This window comes from Esox lucius, chromosome 3 (genome assembly GCF_011004845.1).
Source record: "Esox lucius isolate fEsoLuc1 chromosome 3, fEsoLuc1.pri, whole genome shotgun sequence".
Lineage (NCBI taxonomy): Eukaryota > Metazoa > Chordata > Actinopteri > Esociformes > Esocidae > Esox > Esox lucius.
Genome location: NC_047571.1, coordinates 30,894,090 through 30,918,746, shown reverse-complemented (window position 1 = coordinate 30,918,746; position 24,657 = coordinate 30,894,090). Strand labels below are relative to the sequence as shown.

The 24,657-nt window shown below is 42.2% G+C and overlaps 2 protein-coding genes across 3 annotated transcripts; one reads left to right on the top strand and one right to left on the bottom strand.

Annotated features, from left to right (window-relative positions):
- Positions 1 to 230: 230 nt before the first annotated feature.
- On the top strand, positions 231 to 11,279 carry LOC105025020 (homeobox protein Mohawk-like). Of its 2 annotated transcripts, none has more exons than XM_034291399.1 (6): positions 231 to 1,035; positions 1,830 to 1,989; positions 2,548 to 2,701; positions 3,984 to 4,298; positions 8,767 to 8,800; positions 9,458 to 11,279. In XM_034291399.1, the coding sequence occupies exons 1-6, from the start codon at positions 872 to 874 to the stop codon at positions 9,669 to 9,671; spliced, it is 1,041 nt and encodes a 346-aa protein (XP_034147290.1). In that variant the 5' UTR covers positions 231 to 871; the 3' UTR covers positions 9,672 to 11,279. The 2 variants fall into 2 exon arrangements, with proteins under 2 accessions (XP_034147290.1, XP_019899720.2); XM_020044161.3 differs by having other exon boundaries at positions 231 to 1,041.
- Positions 11,280 to 11,811: 532 nt separating this feature from the next.
- LOC105024994 (ras-related protein Rab-18-B) lies at positions 11,812 to 23,247 on the bottom strand. The gene is made up of 7 exons (XM_010895349.4): positions 23,078 to 23,247; positions 22,453 to 22,508; positions 22,185 to 22,246; positions 20,991 to 21,063; positions 19,414 to 19,535; positions 14,391 to 14,457; positions 11,812 to 13,469 (listed from the first exon to the last, which is right to left on the bottom strand). The coding sequence occupies exons 1-7, from the start codon at positions 23,143 to 23,145 to the stop codon at positions 13,297 to 13,299; spliced, it is 621 nt and encodes a 206-aa protein (XP_010893651.1). The 5' UTR covers positions 23,146 to 23,247; the 3' UTR covers positions 11,812 to 13,296.
- Positions 23,248 to 24,657: the final 1,410 nt, after the last annotated feature.

The following is a 24,657-nucleotide window of genomic DNA, read 5'->3' as shown; positions in this document are numbered from 1 at the left end:
ACCTCCTACGTAACCACTGATTCTACTCCAATACACAATCATAGAAAATCGTCTTCAGACCTCAGTAGCCCCGGGGACTATCGGTTGGATGAGAGTCCTGCGTCACCTTAGAAGGTGATGTTGGACAATTGACATTTTCACCCGTTTACACTATGTACTTTTTTAATCTTTAGTCATGTTCATCGAAATAAAACTTCCGCAGTGTAAAAACACTATAGATACTTAAAAAATAAACAAAACAATGCAGAGTAAAGAGTGCCCAAAATGCCATGTTCTCCACCACAACCCATATTTTGCAAAATGTTTAGCATTCTTGTTTATTTATTTCTGGTTAGTTGGTTCCATTACCTTTTTTCTCAAGCAGTATCGATTCTTCCTATGGTAAAAAATAAAAAACTATGATAATGACAACAAAAGTCACAAACATTTCAAGAGAGAACTGAGGTTGACCGGTATTAATCCCGGCATTAGTACATCTGGGACTGCATGCAATGAACAGCACCCTCTACTGAGCACAGAGATCTCCTGACATGTAATTGGAAGCTGTGTGACCTAGAGACAGCCAGTGAGACGCAGGAGAGCGGGTTACATAAAGAAGCGGCTTCCACATGTCCATCCATCCTCCTCTACGGACAACAACCTCTTCTCATTGGCAAAGTCAACACTGGCAGTGGCGTCCAGGTTCATGAGAGGACTGCTCCCAAGGGCTCCACCGCATGGGCTGAATCGTGGCTCAGGTCCTGAGAGCACCGAGAACTCCGGGCTACTGCCGTGTGTGCCACGATGAGAATGGGACGCCACGGCACTTGTTTGGATCTCAACTTCTACGTGTGAGACTCGCGTTGCACGGATGAAAACGAGCAAGTGAAAGATGAACAGGACTGTGGCTACGAGGTCAAATGAACACAGTGTTTTGGAGGAGCGCACGGGAGCAGAGAGAGACAGGCTTGACCATCCTGTAACAGATGAACAGAATGAGGAGTTGCTACCACGCCAAGAGGAAATAGGAGATAAACCTGTTGTTAAATATAGGAGGTATGGGTGAGCACCTATTCTCTTATTTTTGTTGAAATAACTAAAGTTAAAAATTAAATATTATGTCAGACTGTAGATTTGTTATATATTCGAACAGCCTTAATATCTTGATTACAGTACACATTTGCATGTGTACCTTTTTTTTTACACCCAAAAAGTGTAATATAAATATAAATTATATACATAAAATAAATAGCTGTAATCTGTACTGCTGCAAAGAGAGTATTATGTCAAATGCCTATTCAATAATAATTAATAACATTACTTTTCCAGTTTGCTATAAAGTGACAGATGTCACAATTAAACATCAGGGAAAGAACACATACTTGGTTATTTACTTGGTTATTTACTTGGTTATTTAGGAGAGGATCTTATCCAGAGTAACTTGTTCAAAGTCTGAAAGACATAATTATTTTGTTGATTCTAGCAACATTTCAGTAACTGGTCAGAGGCTCTAGGATATCTGTAGCTCCCATTTCAAGAATCTAAAACCATCGCAATTAGTGAAAGCAAGTTCTACATTTATATACTGCAAGTGGGTATTTAGGTTGCTTACACAGCCCAACAGTGACACATACATGTGACGTCACCGCAACATATAGGAGCCTTCACTTCTGAATGTGTGAAAAAGGAAACAATGACATTATTATTCTGAACGTCGCCTAATATGAAACAATGACATAAACAATTTCTCTGATCTTCAACTGCTTGGTAGAGCGCTAGGCACGTCTGTAATGATTACTCCTCATCTCCATCCGAGGCCTATGCAAGTTACTTAATCACCTCAAAACTAGGTCTCGTCTGGGCGCGGTCAAAGTTCACCACAAGCGGCAAGCACTTCAGGACATGGCAAGGCCTCTGAAGCAGTGGTTGTACAAACACAGGGACAACCCTTACCCAACCAAGACAGAGAAGGTCCTGCTCGCCCTTGGGTCACGCATGACTTTAGTACAGGTGAGTTAAGAAAATGTGCCAGGTCCCAGATCTGGTTAAGTTGTGTTTCTAAACCAATTGATCATTTGGCACAACAATGACTGTACAGAAGAAGCTGATTTGGGACCAGGCTACAGATAGATCATATACCCTTTAAAAGCATGGCATGGGTGATTCCCTTGTACGTCATATGGTCACTTTCTATGTACATTAGCACATTTTAATTTATGCATTCATAGGCACTACAACACCTATATTTATAGGTTTATACATACTGTCCATATTCCCGTTTCAACATTATTTGAAATTGCTTCTGTTTACTATCATTTTGTATATTTAGTATTCTCTGTTAGTATTTTTATTATATATATTTTTTAATTACAATATAGATGTCGCGTGCCATGTCACAAGAATTTAATTGTTCAGAATGACGCATGTTATTTGGGGCACTCGACAAATAAAATACTTAGACTTACCATTGAGAGGTAGAAATTGTCGCCAAAGTCAGTGAAGGAGTTTGCTGATAAATGTAAGTTCTGAGTTCCATTTCCTTTTCCCACTTGTGCTTTTGTGTGTCAGGTCTCCAACTGGTTTGCCAACGCCAGGCGGAGGCTGAAAAATGCAGTGAGGCAGCCAGACCTGAGTTGGGCTCTACGAATTAAACTCTACAACAAATACATCCAAGGAAATGCTGAGAGACTGAGCATCAGCAGTGATGACAGTAACTCTGACGGTAAAAGGGGCTGAAGATAGTGGGATTGGTGCAGAAGGGGTTAAGAATAGAGGGGTTTGGAGGGGTTTGGAGGTAGAGGGGCTGGTAAAGGGGTTTGGAGGTAGAGGGGCTGTGTACGTGGGGTTTGGAGGTAGAGGGGCTGGTAAAGGGGTTTGGAGGTAGAGGGGCTGTGTAAGTGGGGTTTAGAGATAGAGGGGCTGGTAAAGGGGTTTAGAGATAGAGGGGCTGGGTAAGTGGGGTTTAGAGATAGAGGGGCTGGTAAAGTGGTTTGGAGGTAGAGGGGCAGGGAAAGGGGTTTGGAGGTAGAGAGGCTGGGTAAAGTGGTTTGGAGGTAGAGGGGCTGTGTAAGTGGGGTTTGGAGGTAGAGGGGCTGGTAAAGGGGTTTGGAGGTAGAGGGGCTGTGTAAGTGGGGTTTAGAGATAGAGTGGCTGGTAAAGGGGTTTGGAGGTAGAGGGGCTGGGTAAAGTGGTTTGGAGGTAGAGGGGCTGGTAAAGTGGTTTGGAGGTAGAGGGGCTGGGTAAAGTGGTTTGGAGGTAGAGGGGCTATGTAAGTGGGTTTTGGAGGTAGAGGGGTTGGGGTTGATTGGATGAGGATAGAGGGGATGGATTGAGAGACTGGAGTAGATGGGTTTAAAGGTAGAGGAGTTGAGGGGTTGGAGGTAGAGTGGTATAGGGTCGAGTGGCTGAAGTAGAGGGACTGGGGGTAGAGGGACTGGGGTAATGTGGTTGGAGGTAAAGGGGCTGGGATAGAGGGGTTGGGGTAGAGTGACTGGGAGTAAATGTACCAGGTAGAGGGACAGAGGGTAAAGGGACTGGGGTACAGGGGCTGGGATAAAATGGTTATGGGGGTAGAGGGACTGGGGTACAGGGGCTGGGATAGAGTGGTTTTGGTGTTAGAGGGACCGGGGTACAGGGAATGGGATAGAGTGGTTTTGGGGGTAGAGGGACTGGGGTACAGGGACTGGGATAGAGTGGTTTTGGGGGTAGAGGGACCAGGGTACAGGGACTGGGATAGAGTGGTTTTGGGGGTAGAGGGACTGGGGTACAGGGACTGGGATAGAGTGGTTTTGAGGGTTGAGGGACTGGGGTACAGGGACTGGGATAGAGTGGTTTTGGGGGTAGAGGGACTGGGGTACAGGGACTGGGATAGAGTGGTTTTGGGGGTAGAGGGACCAGGTTACAGGGGCTGGTTCAAAAACAATGTGAAATATATTACATCTCCATTGGAGACTAGTGGCAGCCGATGTTGGACTAAAGCTTCATTTCTCGCCTCCACGCTGCAGATGATGAGAGTCCCTTACAAACCCCCACTAGCCAATCAGAGCTCTCCAGGCCCTCCGCTGAAAGCGCCGTCCAGCCTGAGTGCAGGCCTGATCCCGCCTACAGTGACCACTGTGTCTCGCCGCCCTCCAAGTACAAGAGCAGCTTGCTGAACCGGTACCTTAACGACACCCTTCGGCACGTAATGGCGACCGCCGACGACGCCACAGGATCCCGCCGGAGGAACCACTCGGGCTCCTTCAGCTCCAACGAGTGTGATGACGACCTCCTCTCGCCCTCGTCCTCTGAGGGAGAGGCAAACTTCGTCTACCATACGGGTAAGATATTATATTGAGTCCTGAATACTGATTGGCTGATAGACATGGTAAATTGGTCATATATCACGCCCCTTTTGTGCCTTGTTGCATAACCAGCAGTTTGAATTGAACCGGGCAGTCCATAAGGGCAGACCAGAGATCCTCAGAGATCTGGAAAGATGGGAGGAGTTGTTAAGGTCTCTTCCAAGCATAACGGCACTGAGCCATCAATATTTGTAGCAAAATTGGAGAGCACATTAGAAGAGACCTTTAACCATTTCTCCATATAGAATCTTTCCAGATCTTTGAGGATCTCTGGTTTGCGCTTATGGACCGCCCGGTTCAATTCAAACCACTGGTTTTTAATGAGATTCAAGTCTGCAGACAGACAACATTCCCAAAAGTAGATTTTGTGGTCTACTGACAATTGTTTTTAGGAAAATCCATTTGTGATCAAGTTTCAGCCTGCTGGTAGTGACAACCAGGTTTTTGGCTGAATTGTCCTGATACGGTAAAGTTTGTGATGCCATTGCCAATCCTAGGATGAGTGGAAGCAAAACAAGCCCATAATATCAAAGATCCACCAATATTTCACAGCACATATGAGGGGCATTTCTGCATATGCATACTTCTTTCCACACCAAATCAATATTTAGTTTCATCTGGCTATAGCACCAGCTTTCAATCTAAATACCAAAGCTGTTTTGCAAATTCCAGGCTCTTAAATTTGTTGGCTGCTCTCAATAAAAGTATTTTTTTTGTCAACCCAAACAGGATAATTGCTGGGAGGGGATGACTCAGTGTAATTTGAAATCTTGGTGACCCAAACATGCAACTGACTTCTGTATCTGTGGCCAATGATTCTTCTTTACCTCTAAAACAATCTTCCTCACTGTGGGTGTGGGCAAGATGTGTCCGTGGGATATTTATTTGTTGCAATATTTTGGTTCCCATTGTATGATTTATGAAGGTCAACAACTATTTGTCTCCTTTAATTGGTGAGTTCTTAGCATTAAAAAAACCTATATATAAATATATATATACAGTGGATGTAAAAGGTCTACACACCCCTGTTACAATGCCAGGTTCTTGTGATGTAAAAGAATGAGACAAAGATAAAGCATGTCAGAACTTTTTCCACCTTTAATGTGACCTATAACGTGAACAATTCAATTGAAAAACAAACTGAAATCTTTGAGGAGGAAAATTTATAAATAAAAAAGTCACAATAACCTGGTTGCATAAGTGTGCACAACCTTAAACTAATTCTTTGTTGAAGCAACTTTTGATTTTATTACAGCACTCAGTCTTTTTGGGTAGGAGTCTATTAACATGGCACATCTTGACGTGGCAATATTTGCCCACAATTCTTTGCAAAAGCGCTCCACATCTGTCAGATTGCGAGGACATCTCCTGTACACAGCCCTCTTCAGATCACCCTGCTGGCTTAAAACCAGTGCAAAATTTCCAAATGTATCATCTGATCTATACTTTTTATTCCAACTGGGTGGTCAAGAAGAATTAATGATTGAAGTTGAATTACCCAGCCAGGTGACTACATTAAACTAATAGATGCCTTTAATGGCAATGTCCATGCTACATTTTCTAGCAGTTCAGTTCTAGCAGCTACCTTAAATCAGGTTGACAGCTCTTAACTTGTGAAAAGGTCCTGGACCCAGAGAAACAGCTAATAGGAACCTGCGCCGACAACTATATCACTTGCTTCCAATTTTTTTTTTTAACGGTATGCCAAAGATAGAGTTGTAGCCTACTCTATCCATTCTAGGATTTCCATGATCTTTATTCTACAGTATGTCGTTTCCTTGCCAGTGTGGAAATGTCAGGTCTCAGGGACAATTACAGAATGTCTGAGGTTTTAATTGTCCCAAAGGTGAGAGACGCAAAGACTTCTGCCAATGTTGCTGGTACAAATGGCATTTCATTCTGGATTCATGCTTAGGGTTTCTAAAGAGCTGTAGACTTGCCTGGAAGTACAAACAACTACACACAAACCTCAAAGAAGGTTTAGTTTCTTCATAGGCATAGTTTTCTAAAGGTTTACTTTAGAAATGTGACTCAAACATCAAGAATAATTTCAGATTTCTGCACAAGCACATAGCAACTGCTTGTGTTCCAAGAAATTGTAGCGGCATCTTATGGGCTTAAATAGCCTTTATGCAATAGGAGTGGAGAGGAGAACAAAACTTTGAAGCAAAGTTTGTGAGCAGTTAAAACCTTTCTTCTTTTATATTCAGCTTTAGGGTGGGGTAAAACAGTAACTATGCCTATGTGGGAAAATTCAATTTGTGTTAATTTTTGGATGTCCAATTTGATGACAGGTCTTTAAAGACATTACATTTGCCTGCCAAGCGAAACTCTTCAGAGATTGTCTGTCTTTCCATTGTGAAACTTGACTTTGAAAAATGCCTTTTGAACTACACAAGTGGCATTCCTGTCAAGTTTAGGATTTCCCTTCTAAGTGCCAGAGACTGATACATGTTGTTGGAGTCTCACAGCAATAGAGGGACAAAAGCAGATTCACTTCACACTTTCCCCCGACTTTGTTGCAAAGGGCCTTGCTTTGTGACACCCCAGGCCTTGATTAGAGGGGCTGATTCAAGGTACCTGGATTCCGTCACTGCCAATCAATCAGCAGCTGAGGTAAATGTTTTAAGCCAGGCAATCTGCCTGTCTGTAGTGCCAATCAGGCTGACTTGAATGTAAACAAGTAGCCTCTATCCCCCCTGAAGACCGGGGTTTCGCCACATGACTTTCTTGACGAGTGCGTGACTAAAGTGGACCTACATTGCGAGAATAGAAACGTCATTGTCAGTGTGAGCCATGGTGTTTCCTATCTGTTGTAGTCGATGTGCCCGGGCATTAAGGTTTTGAGAAGTGTTGTAAATATAATTTGGTGTAAGGAATAAAGGTGTTTTGCAAAACATAAATGACACAAACATATTTACCCAGAATTATTTATATGTACGTTTTGAGTTAATGCACAGTTCTACAGAAAAAAAATATTTTCCAATTGGTAAAGCTTAACTGTCAGAACCACAAATATGATTACAGACATTCAGTAGCAAAAAAAGTTAAAAGAAGTAAAAAGATTTATGGTCCCTTACTGTTGCTCCTGGCCAGGCCTTGTTTTTGAAATCCGAGTCAGACGTTTCAGGCAGCAAATATTTAAAGCAGCATTTTGTGTTCTTGCAGTTGGCCTCTGATTTTCCTGCTCACAGCTCTCTGAAGAGAAACACCTCTCGACCCTCCTGACTCGACAGAAGAGAACCCCCACATATGTGTGCACATGAAAAACTAGGGTGCAAACACGCTAACGAACACACTAACGAACACGCTAACGCACATGAAACAAAAACTACCAATGCTCAAGCTGCACCCACAGTTTGCAGACTAGCCAGTGTTTGAGTTCCTATCTGTTGGTAAAATGTCCACTGATACTTGGGAACGCCACTGCTCTAACTGTACATATGATTCTGTGTCCCGAAGTACAACATAAGTAGCTCCAAAATAATACACTAAGTAGACCGCTTTTTTGGCTTGGGCGTTTAACTACACAATTCAAAAGGCACCGCGTTCCAGAAAACACAGCGTAAGATGCCGTAATAAACCTGGTGACTAAAAGTAATTCAATCAGTTTAGCACACGAGATGGTACCAAAATGTGACGTTGCCAGAAAAAGTTGTTCGCACTTTGCTCCAGGAAGTTGCTCCGGAGAGTAGAGTCCGCTATAAGTCTACAAATTAAACATATTTTACTCCCAACAGCATAATACTCCCATGCACATTTTTATGATGTTCCCAGTCCCCACGAAGAAGAAGAGAGTAGAACAGAGGAAGGAATGAAAAACAGCAAAATAACTTTATGGATGCGAACAAGCTCTGGAGAGCTGGAAACAGAGCGCCTGTGTTCATGACACTGCGCAGATATCGTATTTTTCCGTCTCAAAGGCACAGGAGAAACATAATTGCATTTGTTTTGGCCGGAGTGCTTAAGAGCAGCCAGACTGGAGTACTTCAGCGAGTTAAGGCCTTCTGGCGTAGTTAAAGCCTGCTCTCACACACACACACACACACACACACACACACACACACACACACACACACACACAACAAATACTGTAATTCTACAATTATAAAATATTTCAAAACACAATTTAACATACACAGATATGAAAAATACAATGATATTTATTTTCTGGAAACACTGGGTCTTTAATTGCTTAGAAAACAACACAAATATCACACATTATTATTTCCTTATTAATTCACAAATTATTAATTCATTATTAATTCACATTATTAATTCATTATTAATTCACACATTATAATTTCATTATTAATTCACACATTATTAATTAATTATTAATTCAAACATTATTAATTCATTAATAATTCATACTTGGTCCCTTTTCACAGTTCCTACACAGTAACCTTGCTATTATGTTTTGTTCCTATCTCTTTGTTTTCAGACACAATGGACTATACATCAAGTAAACGTGACAGGTACGTTTATGGACCTCTCCATCATGGTCTATATTTCCTTAACAGAGAGAATAAACCTTCAGGGTACGTAACAATAGACAACGCTCCTTTACAGTCCAGGATAAAGAGTTAGTGTAACTCATGAACACGTAATCATGTGACACATCTTTGGGCACACCTGCACATTGGAGGGGGGGGGGCTGACGGCAGACTTGACATGGGGGGGGGGGGCTGACGGCAGACTTGACATGGGGGGGGGGGCTGACGGCAGACTTGACATGGGGGGGGGGGGGGCTGACGGCAGACTTGACATGGGGGGGGGGGGGCTGACGGCAGACTTGACATGGGGGGGGGGCTGACGGCAGACTTGACATGGGGGGGGGGGGCTGACGGCAGACTTGACATGGGGGGGGGGGGGGGGGGCTGACGGCAGACTTGACATGGGGGGGGGGGGGGGGCTGACGGCAGACTTGACATGGGGGGGGGGGGGGGGGCTGACGGCAGACTTGACATGGGGGGGGGGGGGGGGGGGGCTGACGGCAGACTTGACAATGTTGTCAACGCGCATAATTCCTGCACCGTTGTTCGGGAAGTCTCCCCGATGTGAAAGGTGATTTGATTTTGGGGCGCGTACGCCCGTGGCCCGGTCTAGGCTTTAAACATGGCCGTTGTTCGCAGTGACGTGAAGCGCGAGAGAACCCAGTGGAAGGAGGAGGAGGCCAGCTGGAGGGAGGAGGAGGCCAGCTGGAGGGAGACGCACGCTGCCTTGGCTCTGACCAGCTTGTCCCGGGGCAGGAGTCTCGCCACGGGCCCATCCGGCACCACCAGCCACATCGTCCAGAAGTCCTCCCACATCTCGGAGGTCAAAACGGTCAGCGTGGCGCCGCCCTAGACACGGATGAAGGACTTGGACGTGCCGTGTGTTTGCATGGACATGCTCCGGAGCATGTTGACCCCTGAATTACATGGGCGTGAGTTATAGGTATGATTTATGAGATGTGTACACCCTGCTAGTTTTAGACGGTAGTAAGTATAGAAAAATAGTTATGGAATGGAGGCAATAATTTTTTTGTAACACCGATATAAATGCAATAACGTTCTACAAAAGTTTAATGAACTCTGTAGAAGTGTAAAAAAGCCTACACTTTCGAAATTGTGTATGAGGATATACATGCTAACCATTAAAGCAATCACTATATTTAATATAGCCCTTACATCAGCAGTTGTCACAAAGTGCTTGTGCAAATAGCGCAACAAGCAATAACATGTTGAAACACATTGGCCGGGAGAGTTTCCCCAGAAACACAGAAACCTAGAGAGGAACCAGGCTACAAGGGTTAGCCAGTTCTCTCCTGGCTGTGCCGGTCGGTCATTACCGGGGTACATGGCCATAACGGCCACCTGGTACTTCAGACGTCCACAGATCACAAGCAGGTTACCACAGTAATACAGCAGGCCAGCACCTCTTCGGTACGTTTGAGTTCGACTTTCATAGCTGAGCAGTCATGACAGCAAGTCCCAGAGGGAGGGATGGATAAACACAGGAAAGACTGTAGAAACCAGGGGGACAGATGGGGAAACACAGGAAAGACTGTAGAAACCAGGGGGAGGGAGAAACACAGGAAAGACTATAGAAACCAGGGGGACAGATGGAGAAACACAGGAAAGACTGTAGAAACCAGGGGGACAGATGGAGAAACACAGGAAAGACTGTAGAAACCAGGGGGAGGGAGAAACACAGGAAAGACTATAGAAACCAGGGGGACAGATGGAGAAACACAGGAAAGACTGTAGAAACCAGGGGGAGGGAGAAACACAGGAAAGACTATAGAAACCAGGGGGACAGATGGGGAAACACAGGAAAGACTGTAGAAACCATTAAAGAAGCACAACCCGAACTAGGGACGGAATTTAATACTTAGAGTTTTGGTTTTCCCCTCTTATCTGTAATAAAGGAGGCCATTGTGCATGGCTATAAATTATTCCCTCAAAAGCCAACAAAAGGATAACCACATCAAGCGCCTACAAAATAACATGTATTTTCTGTTGTAACCATGAGATTATTTTTTTTTATTATGTGAGAACTATATTTCTATTACATACAATGTATATACAGTTTTCCCTATTAAGTTATACTTCCAAGAGACTGGATTTGTGTCCTATGAAAACATTATCACATGTTAGTGGAAATATTTCGTATGAATAAATCTGAAACATTTAAAACTTCCTGCCATTTTCATCCAAATATAATTCACAAAAAGTGTCAACATGCATTTTGTTCTTTGCTCAGAAATCAGTTGTGATTGAAGCAGTGCTGGCCCTTGCCTTTTGGGGGCCCCTTTCTCCCCTAGTGGTCTGTGGCTCACTAGCAGCCTGGGCCCCCTAGGAGTTGGGGGCCCTAAGCAACTGCCTATGTTGCTTATTCCTAGGGCCTGCCCTGGTTTGAAGGCTGTACAACCAACAAACATCTGCCAGCTCAAATGGTTCAAATCACAGTATTGGCCGCGTTGAGGACAGGGCAAGTCTTTGCCATCTGACTGAGTTGACTTACTGGGTTCTATTTGGGGACATTCTCCTGACACTAAACATACACCCATAGCCATACAATGTGCTCTGAGACGATTCCCTAAAACATAGCTCAGTCTTATTTTCCACTTGCTAATTTCTCCTGTTTCCTCTTTGGTGTTTTGTGAGTGTTTGTGTGTGTGCGGCACAGTCTTGCATGTTGAGCTGAGTTTGTGGACATGCTGAAGTTTAACTGGAAAAGCCTTGTTGTCATAGAGACAGTGACAGCGGTTGACGTTGCGGTCAATTACAACCGTAGCTTACATGGAAATTCAAAACAGTTTCACAAAGGAGTAGCCTTTGTGCTGTGTTTTAGACATGAGTCGCATAAGACAAGGACTATTAGCTGATGAAGATTATGCATGCAAACCACAAGGTAAACGTACAGTTAAAAGCCTGGCTATCACCGTGAAAGAATTTCGCTCTCAACAAACTTTCATAACAATGACTAACATACAGAGAACTGCAACTGTTCAGATTGTCTTTTATTTAGGTTTGAATGTTCAAGTAGACCAGACATTGTAAAATGTTAAGGCATTGATATTCATAATCGGTTTAATGAATGACAAACATGCCCACTGAAACAGGTCAGACAAAAAGGTAAAATACGCTGAACAGCGGAAGCGGACAACGGCAAAGTCAACCAACGGATTCCATATATTCTACTTCAGACATAATGGCCCAACACTCAATCGTGGGAATGACAGGTCTTGGTGGCAAGTCTGTGCACGTACCTAAGAGATGATTCAGTGTGTTATATCTAAGACTGGACCATTTGACCGGGCAGGGCTGTTGAACAAGCACGAGAGAACACTCTGGGACTCACACAACAGCACTACGGAATCCAGCTGACATCTCTCAAACAGGTTTCCAACCATCACCACCATTTATCTAGGCCCATTTCCTTAGAACGCCTGTTTGCTTGACAGCCCGGTAGGTCAGAAAGAAACAAAGCTTCTGTGAATAAAACATATTATTTTTATTGCAACAGCTTTAATACGAAGCAGTTTTGTAACATTTCTTTCCTCTTTAAAATGTTAGCGCAATTGACTTCAGAAAACAGCTACATAGACTGTAATTGCCAAAACATATTGCATTTCATGTACCAAGATAAAATAAACAGCGGAAGAACGTATTGTATAAATATAAGCAGCTTGAAAAAGAAAAACAATACGACCAAGTCAATACAATGGGAGAGGAAGAAAATACTAATTTGAAGGCAAACAGGTGATTAACACTGGAAACACTAACCAAGCAGTGCACATACGACTTCCACGTTAAATGCATGTATACTAAAGTCTATAACATTACACTTTCTTTGGGAGTGCGTTGATTAATGCTTATGTCAGCTGTTATGAAGTGCTAACGGAGGGTCATATCCCAACAAACAAATTCCAAGACAAAATGAGAAAGTTCTAGAACCCACCCTTCATCACAGGTCTCCCCTTCCAATCTCCCCGCAATCCCAGTGGTCCTATCGTAACCATAGTTAAGGCATGCAGATCTTTTATCAAGCCAAGCAATTGACATAACTAGCAAGGGTATTCATGGCGTAACCTGGTAGGTATTCAACAAAATGTAGTGATCATAATTTTCTGATTATACTTTAGAGAAGAGATTCAAAACACAATCCAGTTACAGAGATTCAAAAAGACCATATGCAAGTGACTTGGTGTGTTTAACAAGCTTGACAGCTAAAACAATGTAATACCCCACTGTGATGTTTTTCTACATGATCAACACCAACCATGTTCTGAACAGGACATAACATATTATGACAACGGACAGGAGGAACAGGAAGTGTGCAAACTGCAAAGTCCCTTTGACCGAGACATGTGAAGGTGCGGACGACACCTTCCTGTGTTTCGGAACACACAGTATTAGCGGACTCTTGATATCCTTCTCAGTCTCTGATTTCGTGGTCGCCGTTTGTTTTTGGGGTTGGTTCCGGTTTATGGTATGGAGCAGTACCCTCCACAGCCCCCCGCTCTGTGATGCTCTTCGTCAGCCAGTTGGACACCCCTAGGCTGGGCGTTGCTTTCCCAAAGCCCAGGGGTCTGGAGGATCTTCTCCACCAGCTCCTCGAAGGCACACTGGACTCCGTCCCTTGTTTTAGCACTGGCCTCTATCAGGGTTGTTATGGTGGTATTAGTGTAAAGGGATAGAACCACACAAACTATATTGACAATATTTTCGGTTTGTTTAAGATAAAATGGGACCAAAAGTGGGTGTAGAGTCATAGCTACTTTCAGTGAAATTCATTCTGCAAAATCCAGATGAACGGTGAATATCATTGTTTGATGCTAAATGATCAGTCCGTGATGGCAAAATAAATGATCAGTGTGTAAATAATGTTTAACGTAGGCATAAACTGTGAATGTGTCTCATGAAAAAACGGTTTTAGTTTGTTAATGACTCAACTGATCATTTATGATTATGTCGATATATTACTATACCACCTTTAATCTAAAATCTCAAATTTTGAAGATGAAGAACAGAATTTTTAATCTTTTGTTTTGTTTCCGAATAAACATGGAGGGGCTGGTTTAGCGGGCAAGATACAATGCACATTTAAAGGAAGAAAAAAAAACATGGCCTCCATAAACCCTTTTCAAAATCTATTTTGAAATGGAAAGTCTTCAGAAATGTTCTAACCTAATTTTAAAAAAGGCAGGCAATTGGTGCTGGGAAATAGAAACATATGTAGACATGGATTTGATAGATAATTGACCACAGATTTGCGATCGTAATTCAATTCTTCTGGTAGGGCTGGATCCTTTAGTGTGGTGTAGACAGAGGAGATTGGACATGTCAAAAGAGAGTAACAACACAACATCTATGCTCTAATTTAGCCTGCAGAAAGTTGGTCTCCAACTGGTCTTTAACCGCTTTGTGATTAAAAACAGTACATCTTTATGTATTTATTTTTACTAAAGTAGTAGGCCCTTGAAACATATTTGGCAGTCCGAGCAATGCTTTGTAATTTCAGTATCCTTGTTCCTTTACTCACAGATGCCCAGCAATATTACCAAGATCAAGAACTTACCAATAAAAAGCATAGAGTGTTTCCTTGCAAACTTAAGGCCTTCGTTTCGGTCAACTTCACGGTTTTCCTGAAACAAAAACGGAATTGTCAAATTTCTTTCATGACATGACATGTAATAGCCTTTTAGACAACTCATGAAAACAATATTAACAGCTGTAATGTAAGTATGTGTAAAACGATCAGCAACAGGGTGAGCAGCAAACAATTCCACCCCAAGTGGTAATAATATTTGCACAAACAATGTGATTCTAATCACCATTCAGGACTGCTGTCAGGCACACACAACACCCAAAGAGCCAGATACATCTTACGTGAAAGCCCTGTAAACTGATGTCTGATATATCTACGACTTAGACAAACAGCTCAGGAAAAAATGAAGAGACCACTGCACCTTTTTCTTTCTTTTCCAAAAAAGTCAAAAAAGAAAGGATTTGAGTGTGGAACAGAAGGGTTCAAATTAAGAGACCACTGCAAATTGAACGCTTCTGTTTTTCACTCAAAACTTTCCTTTTCAACTTTTTTTGAAAGGAAAGAAAAAGGTGCAGTGTTCTCTTCATTTTTTCCGGAGCTGTGTTTGTATATAATGTTAATGTGCAGATTAAACTGTGCTGTTTGGACCTCCACTGTTAACCCATAAAGGCCATAGTAGTCCAATATGTTTTATTGCTCCGTAAAAGTTTTGTATCATCTTTTACAAGCGTAGAAATGTCTGCCAGATGCCAAGACCAAATGTCTGCTCCTACCGTTGTGTTGAATACAGTCGTGAATATACGTTTTCCTGTCTTTTGGTTCATTGTTTTGGCCAAGGGGAAGCGATGCTGATTTGATTCCATGTTGTGTGACCTTCTAACTGGGTTGAATTTATAGCGAGGTAGGTTTTTGTAACCCTAACACCAATCTCCTGGCAAATGTTACATTTCATTAGGATATCCCTGGTCATTTTACAATGTTGACTTGCTGGTATGGCATATTAGATTTAATGGATTTCAAAGAAAACATAGGATTACTTTGAAATCCTCAATATGGCACACCTTAGTCTTTTAGAGTCCTTCAAATTAATTTCACCCATTAATAGTTTAATGGGTAATAGCACAAACAATTTCATTTTAATTTGTTTCTTTCTTTCCCCTATTTTGTGATATCCAATTCATGACCCTGCTTCATTATCGTAGCAACTGTCAGCGGACCCGGGACAGTCAATACTGAGATAAGTGTCCTCCAAAGCCCATGCTGTTCTGGTTGAGGATGTTCCGGCTCTTATCGATCTGCTCGCTCAACCAGGAAATGTAGTCCAAAATATCTTGAAAATCAAAAGGAACCATTCAACTTTGACTGAGCCCAAGCTACCACAATGAGTTGCCAGAGTGTGAGAAGCCAAAACAACAGTATTTGATCACTAACCCCTCTAAACCCAGAGGCTACTAGCCCACTGTACTGTCCTCTGGGCCAACCAAATGTTCAGCAATGATTTAGTGTTAATGGAAGAAGACCAAATTGCAGTGCTGAAGGTGTTCCAGTCCATCAGGCAGGAAGAGTTGCAGGGCCCAAAAGTGGATGATTGCAAGAAACAAAACTGGGTCTGACAGGGACAGGCATTTGTCAAGAAGGTAGATTTGTGAAAATGTATGCAATGAGTCGTACGAAGCTCCCGAGACCGGAGCTACAAAAGGAGGCCCTGGGAGTCAGCATATAATACACACCCCTTAAACCTGCAAAGGAAGAAGCAGAGGTTTGTTAGGTTATTGTAAAGATTTTATAGCATACGACATGGATCCCCAGAAGAAACAACTGTAGACTTCTGTTGGCAGTCAACCAGATGATTCCGGGGGGGACGGGGGGGTTTACCAAATCACTGAGAATTAAAAAGTTGCCGGAGCCTCACCAGGCCAGCTATGAAGAACACGTGTAAAAATGTCTGACACTGAACCCTACACCCCGCCCCCCCCAGGCAGCCGATTTGGATGAGAGACGGAAGGAGCCAATTTCCAAAGAGGCCGCTAAACACAAAGGTCAGTGGACGAATGTTCTCGCCACAGCGCTGACAGCGAGCAGGAAGAGAACTAGGTGAGCCACGGGAATCAGCTCGTACACGCGGATGATGGGAAGGACGACGCCGTTGACCCTAACGTAAACCCATCCAAGATTGAGGGGAAACACTCAAGGTCTAGTGAGCGCAGGCTTCCCTGAGGCGACAGCAGTCAGACAGAAGAAATGACCCGGTCTTTGACGCTGAGGCTTAAAACAAGTTCACAGAAGGGGTTCTGTTTATTGTCAGTGTTGGTAAAAAAAATTATAGAAAAACAAAAATAAAACAAGGGAACACTTTTGCGAAGATGGCACAACCCTTAAAGCTGAAGTCATAACGTCATGGCTGTCGAGGGCCAGGAAGAAACCAACATTTCTTTCAACTGAAGTCGTGTGGTCAGCCCGGGCGGTTGCTGGTTTCAAGTGCATTGTACACGGTGAGCACATCCTCATCAAGGCAGTCACGTTTACCCAGGAAGCGGATGCATTTTTATTTCAAACAGACACAAGGGAACATGATTTGGCTGGTTCACCTGGCGCAGGACTTGTTAATGGCGGCACGGCAGGAGATTCTGGCCCTCCGCTTGGTTAAGGCCTGACGCCACCCTTTCAATTGTCATAATGTCCCACTTGAACGAGACAAATGTTTCCAGGCTGACAATATCCAGGATATTCACCATGCTTAACTTCTAACCACTGTAATGTACAGATTATGTCCAACCTTCCCTTTTGTCGTTCCAGATCAGGTAATTCCAAACATATCCTTTATTTGGGAGTAATAAAAAAAAGGAATCACTTGTGGGAAACGAGGAGTTGTTAATGGTGTTGTAGATGTACACATTCATACAGGTACAGGGACTTTGGTCTGCATGTTGACCCCAATGAATATATTACATTATACACTTCAGTCCATGATGGTTTGCGTTCTGTTTGTAACATAAGGTGATCTCCATATCTTTCTGATGGACTTAGACCAAATAGCATTGGGCATGGATGTCCAAACACAACGAGGTGTGTCCATTGATGTTCCATGTGTCCAGTGAGCTCAAAAACATGCGTACCAGTTTGTCTGGGCAAGACACTAGCAAGAGAATGAGGGGAGGATAATGTCAGAGTGGTTAAAGGTGTCTTAGACCATTTACTGTTCTTCATTGTTGAGTCCTTCGTCAAAGACAGAATCCTTTTCGAAATTTCCAGTGGGCGTTCCCATTTTCCCATGAGTATTCATGGGAGATTTCTGAACAGGCCACCGGGAAACAGCCTTTGGGTGATAGTTCTGTAGTTACAGGGGTGCAGCTAAATATTTTTTGGGAGGGACCAGGGATAAGGGGACAGTATACAATACTAATCATATGGCAGGGGTGTACTAACCAAGGGGAAAGCATACAATACTAATCATACTGCAGGGGTGTACTAACCAAGGAAAGAGCATACAATACTAATCATACTACAGGGGTGTACTAACCAAGCAGACAGCATACAATACTTATCATACTGCAGAGGTGTACTAACCAAGGGGAAAGCATACAATACTAATCATACTGCAGGGGTGTACTAACCAAGGGCACAGCATACAATACTAATCATACTGCAGGGGTGTACTAACCCAGGGCACAGCATACAATACTAATCATACTACAGGGGTGTACTAACCAAGGGGACAGCATACAATACTAATCACAAATGCTAGAACCACTTGGCTTCACAAAAGCAACGGAGGATAATGAATCCAGTCATCAAAATGAGGGTTTGTGATGACAATTACCATTTACAGAGTTAAAGATGTAACTTGTGATTTTGGGGGATATTATGTTTTAAATCACACTTTATGGTCTGGATGTGTAACAACTTGTTTACTTGTGCATAATCTATATCACTGTCATGAATCAGTTTTGAAAAAGAGCGGTTTGACGGCACATATGGGACAAATACACAATGTTCAGGAATCCGTCTCGGCTCAAAGGCGCCACTTTTACAACCAGTGGCCAAAAATCCTGTAACGCTTCTTTAAGGAGGACCAGATGCGTATGTGTTCCAAATATTGGAACTGTAAATGTGCACATCAGCTGTAAATGTGTACATCAACTGTAAATGAATGTAAGGAACATATTCACCATTTGTACATGAATGTCAACACTGCATACATTGTGTGTAAAGTGTAGCTTTATGTTGTCTATCACTAGCAGGACCTACACACCAAGGGCAATTCTGGGTATGTGTGAATGTGGGTGAATGAAGGTGATTCGGATTCCAAGACAGACAATTGCCAAAAAATGTGATTTATGGAAGAGTAGCAAGGTGGAAACCATTGCTCTTGAGGAAGAACATGATTGCTAGACTCAAGTTTGCCAAAAGACACCTGGACGATCTTCAAGAGTTCTGGAACAATGTTCAATGCACAGATGAGTCAAAAGTGGAACTTTTTGGCCGACATGGTCCACCTTATGTCTGGCAAAAAACGAAACACTCCATTCCACAGTCAGGACATCATACCAAAGGTCAGGCATGGCTGTGATGTTGTGATGTTTTGCTGCATCAGAACCTGGAACATCTGCCATCACTGAAGGAACCACGATTCCTGCTCTGTATCAGAACTATACAGGAGAATAACAGGCAATCTGTCGTTGAGCTGAGGGGCTGCTCAGTCGAGAACAACAATCCGAAACACACAAGCAACTCTGCATCAAAATGGCAGAGGAACAAGTCATACACTTCTAAAAAAATTATTATAATAATTAAAATAATAAGACCACAGGCGAATATTTACCAAGAGTGTATATTTAACACAAAGCCTCCTATAGTAATAATCTTTAGTTCAGCTAAAAGACAGATGTGGCTTACTTAGCGCAGCATAGTGCCTGCCACACCAGCATTGTGTGTTTGAATAACTGAAGTGTGAATGGAATTAAAAAGTATACGCTACAAGACAACACAAGCAACGCTAACAGGGCGATTAAGGCACAAGAGGCCAAGTGTAACAGCATGACGACACACCCACCTCTCGATCGATTTTGTTCCCGACCAGCATTTTGACCAGGTCGTTGCGCGTGCAGTAGGTCTCCAGTTCGTTCAGCCAGTTCTCCAGCCGGGTGAACGAGTCCCGCTTGGTGACGTCGTACACTACCGGGAAAAGGCAGGAGATGGATAGTGTTAACAGCGCGAGCGTTCCACACCCACGTCTGTAATTAACGTTTGCGTAGGTTGCTTGAATGACATCTCCCAACAGAGGCAAAACGGGAGCTTTAAATCACCTCAGGCCTAGCCATGGAAAGGACATTGTGTTGCTGACACGAGCATTCCACTTATTCGTTCAGGCGACATTTTTGGATTAACACTTCATTGTAGATGTTCAGCAACTGTTTAAAAAATTAAGACAATTCCATGAACTGCTATTGGTTGAATTTTGCCCTTGGGGAGCTAACATGGCTGCCGTAAAAGAACGGTTTGATTGTGCCGTGTCAGGTAGATGCATCATCATGCAGAAAGCTCGATGACTTGTATTCCCAGAATACATGGCCTTAATCTCAGGCCTCCTCTCTGACTTTATTTTTGAAAGTGGAACCTCACTTTGGGAGACCAGGGGCTTCTCAGAGTATTAGATTTTGGAAGAACGGTGTCATAGCCATTAGACCATCATGAAGGACCCTGTGCAGAAGGAACTAAACCCTAGATCAGCCCGCCCACTCCGAGACACTTGGTTCGTATTATTTACTTTTATTTACACAGAAAAATCAACTGAGACAAAGGCCTCTAACAGCTGATCTCTGTAACACAACAATAAAAACATATATAAAATGGAAATAAAACATTCGTTAAGAAAAGCAATCACAAGTGACAATAAAAATAATTTACATTAAATAAATACATTCTTATAGACACTAAAACCTTAAACTTAAGATCACTCTGAATGGCATTCCATGAGTGTGGGGCAAAATATTCGAAACCAGTTTTACACAGTTCTGACTAGGCCCGCAATATCTCCAGCACTGACCAGTCTTAAGAGAGTGTTTGGTAACTGCTGTTCTTCCAACTCATTTTCTCTGTTAGATAGTCAGCTTTCTCTGTTTATATAGCCTTATATAAAAATATCGACCAAAATCTGACCCTTCTAGATTTCTAGTGATAGAAAGCCAAATGATAGACTGCATCCAGAGATTTGAGTACAGAAGCTGAGGCATGCATATATAGTATATGACCATAATCTAGTAGCAACATAAAAGCTGCTTGCACAATAGCTTTTCTATGCAGACATGACAGACATCATTTATTGCTATAAAATAAGCCAATTTAAATCTTTAGGTTTTTGACAAACCCACTAACATCTTTTAAAAGACACACTTTCATCTAAAAGATATAAGAGAACCATTTAGGGTAGTCCAAAGCTAGGTTCTGTGACCTAGGAAATAGCAGGTATTCAGAATCAACCAATAAGGGATTCTTCTAACAATTGGCCACATCATAAATGTGATTTAGCATACCTTTCTCGGCAGATAGTGGGCGATACAGTCCATCATCTGTAACCCACCAGAGGGTGGATAACATGAACACATGAAACGGAGAAAAGGAACAACTTACCCAGGATGACGCCCTGGGCACCGCGGTAGTAGCTGGGCGTCAGGGTCCTGAACCTCTCCTGTCCTGCTGTGTCCTAATGGGCCCCACGCCATCAATGACAATCATCAGTAAGAGGAAGCACTGAGCGTTTATCTCCGCAGAGCGTGTGTCCAAGCACCATTATGGCGTTATAACACAACCATTTAGACGACCTCGTGATATTACTGATCCATGAATCACAATTTCCAAACAAGCCCTTGGCTTACAAAAAAAATAAAAATCCAAATAAGAACATCAACCAATTGTCACCTATTGAAACGGAGTGCATTCCCTTAGTTTGTTTGGGATTGTGTTTGGTGTTTTTATGTCTGAGACAAGGTGAGGTCACTCTAGACCTCACACCAGGTGAGTTTTTATGAACCACTGTGTTGTTGGGAGGGGAAAGGCGGCCTGATTGGGGCGACCGTGTGACTGTTGTTCCCAATAAATAGATGCGTTTTCGAGCATTTCTATGACCCTGATCAAGAAAGCGGGAGAGATATAGTGTTGTGTTCAAGCACAATCGGGTCTGAATCTAACCCATGCTAGAGTGGCACTTGGGCTGGTGCCCCCACAGCCCAACCCTACACCAGCCTAATCCTACACCAGGTTATGGACTTCATTGTGGGACGCCAACGTTCCTCCGTCTCAACTTTACATTGCCCAACATTACACAACAGCGCCATCTCTTGGCGCAACTCTACACATGCTATCTACAACTTCACATTCTGGAACAGGATTTTTTGACACTGTATGTTGTTCATTCAGTAATTATTTATGTGTGGCCAGGGCTATACAATCTAGGCCCTGGAGGTTCAATTTTTTATATAATCTAGTAGTAAATTTCACCCAGTTGGTTTCCCAGGTCCGAATCCCTAATTAGAAAGGGAGATTGAAATACAGCAATGTTTTGGCCCCCCAGGGCCAGAATTGAATATCCCTAATCCAGGCATTGCTTTCTGTACAGGCTATACCTTTGCTGGTGTGTTTTGCAAGTCAAGTATAGTAATAGCCATGTACCTTGGTTACAATAAGTTTGCTTTATTAAATAGACTAAATTGGCCACATCAAAGAAAATCTAACAACTGCACCGATCAAATTGAAGCTACACAAGTTAGGCTTAAATCATTATTATCATTATTTAAAGTACATTATCATAGACATTCATGTACTCACCCAGATGGCAAGCTTTGCTCTGTTCCCATCCACTGCAATTGTTTTAACTTTGAAGTCCACACCTGCATCAAGAAGTATATGGTAAAACAAATATTGGATTTGATTTGCCCTAACGTTCAACTTTTGTGCAGTTTACCTGTGTACTCTATGCATATATATTAAACTGAACATCATGAACATGAACTAACGTGTGACATAACAATACTCCAGAATCTTACTGTACATGCTATACAACTGTGGAGCTCCACGTAATAATGATGAGACTTACCTATGGTTGCTGCTAGTTCTGGGTCAAAAGTATCGTCTGTGAATCTTAGAAGAAGACTGAGGGAGAAGGGAATGCGATATTAGGGATATTACAAAAACAAAACTTGCCTGCTACATTTTTTATACTCTCTTAACAATTTAACAAAAGAAACGTCATAATAATAATGTATTCTGTCGCTGAAGTGCTGAATAATACAGCTTCTGAATAAAAACTCCATAAAGGAATACGGTTTCCTTTAAGGTAACGTTTTATAACTGTCTAGCTAATGTAGCTAGCTGTAGCTACTGACTGTGACTAAGTAATTACCAGACAAGCAAGACAAACAAAAGGACTCAGCTAACAAGCAGCTAGCTAGTTAGCCAGAGCTAACGTTAGCCATTTATTAACTGGTATTTCACCAACAAGTCGCTAGGAAGTTAATCTGCAAGAAAGGTGTAGTTTCGAATGTACACAAAACCAATGGAAAGTATCTAGCTGAAGTAATCAGGTAGCCAAAAGGGCTTTACTTAAGACAAACTTATTCAGCAAGCCACTGTAACAAGCTAGCTGGGTCAACAACCTTGTAGCAATGTAAGCGCCAGCCTCTCTCCAAAGCAAAACTTCCCGATAAAAAAAAATAGCTTACCTTGACTTTCCTACACCACTCTCCCCAATTATCAATATTTTCAAAGTTGTCAACACGTCGTCGTCCATATTTATTTTGCTAATTGTTATTCGGCTGTCAGAGTTTTCTGGGATATTGTTGACGTTTAGTGGTAACTACGAGTGAAGCTAACAATATTAATGAAGTACTTCCGAGTCGTGTATTTGAAAATCCTTTAAAATAATAGTACAATGGAAATGTATTAAAATGAAAATGATCATCAATCGTACACAAGGTCCAATCCGAATATGACTACACAACCACTCCTAAAGCATGAAATAAAATATTCACTGTTATAATTCTTATCTAAAATATATTTAACTTCAAATGTGTACACGTAAGATATGTTGTTGAATAGATATTCAGATTGCCATGTTTATAATTAATGGTTATTCCGTTGTAATAGCTAGCCAGTAAACACATAGTCAGGTCACTTGGATACGAGTGTCTGCTAAATTACTAAAATGTAAAAACAAATGTATTTGCACTGATATGTTTTTTATGAAAGTGATATATATACAATCTTCTGCTATGAACATTGTGTTTGTGGGTGGGTGTATGTTGACATTTACTAGTAAAGTTTTAATAGATTATAGTAGCCTAATATTGACATGTGAAACGGTTCCTAGTACAAAATTGAATAGTAATTAAAGAATATGTACTAGTGGCATAAATGATGACTAGCACGTTACAAAGATTTAATCTTAAATCGAGTGCTCTGATAATGTGTTATGCATGTGGAACATATGAGAAGCTAAATCTAATTAATACCAATTGCTGAAATAATTCACAATATCCATTTTAACAAACATGCCTATTCATTACAAATGTAAATTGTCTTTAATTGTAGGACTTTTAATTTGGAAGCGTATCAGAGAACCCACAGCCTTGTTCTTTCTTCTAGCTTTGATCACATACTCATCCCACAGCTGACGGATGTTTTTGGCAGAGATTTTAATTATGAGGACCATCTGTTTTTATGCCAGACAACTTCCGTTTTGTTCTGTTCCCAGAATGCATTGTGAAAGTCAACAGAACCCAAAACAGCCCCTTACAAACCCTGTTAGAGGACACTGTACACTGCTGAAAGAAAAACAACTACAGCATTGATAACTTACAAATACAGTCTCAATTGTTGTGTCAAATGCAAAACAGAGTGGACAAAGTAACACAATACGCAAAGTCACTGTCCTGGCCTACTACACAGCGATTTTTGGTGTTTGAAGTGATTTTACAAAGGCATGTAAAGAACAAGGATGGCGTATTTTGCTGAGGCTAACTCGGCTAGAATGAAGGAGTCATTCTAACCGGGAAAAAAAAGCGTGGCCGAGGACGGTAACCTGGACAGAGAATTTGAGGGGGCCAGGAATGGACCATGGGTGCCCAGAAATTGTGGCCAGAAATATAGGCAAACTCGAACGGCTGAATCGCCACTAGAGAGCAGCAACGTCTTGTCTGTTGCTGTGTAGGCAGTGACTATTCGTATATGACACTGGCGAACCTATGTTTTCCTGACCCTTTGCCTTGACCACTGTACTGTCATTATCTGATCCGACATCGAC

What these genes read in the sequence shown, in the direction of transcription:
- LOC105025020 (XM_020044161.3), top strand. Translation starts at nt 872, where the DNA reads ATGAACAGGACTGTGGCTACGAGGTCAAATGAACACAGTGTTTTGGAG. An exon ending in CACGCATGACTTTAGTACAG is followed by an intron (nt 1,990 to 2,547) that starts GTGAGTTAAGAA and finishes TTTGTGTGTCAG; the next exon opens with GTCTCCAACTGGTTTGCCAA. An exon ending in TGATGACAGTAACTCTGACG is followed by an intron (nt 2,702 to 3,983) that starts GTAAAAGGGGCT and finishes TCCACGCTGCAG; the next exon opens with ATGATGAGAGTCCCTTACAA.
- LOC105024994 (XM_010895349.4), bottom strand. Translation starts at nt 23,145, where the DNA reads ATGGACGACGACGTGTTGACAACTTTGAAAATATTGATAATTGGGGAG. An exon ending in TGCCCAGGGCGTCATCCTGG is followed by an intron (nt 19,536 to 20,990) that starts GTAAGTTGTTCC and finishes TTTTCCCGGTAG; the next exon opens with TGTACGACGTCACCAAGCGG. An exon ending in ACACTCTATGCTTTTTATTG is followed by an intron (nt 13,470 to 14,390) that starts GTAAGTTCTTGA and finishes CAACCCTGATAG; the next exon opens with AGGCCAGTGCTAAAACAAGG.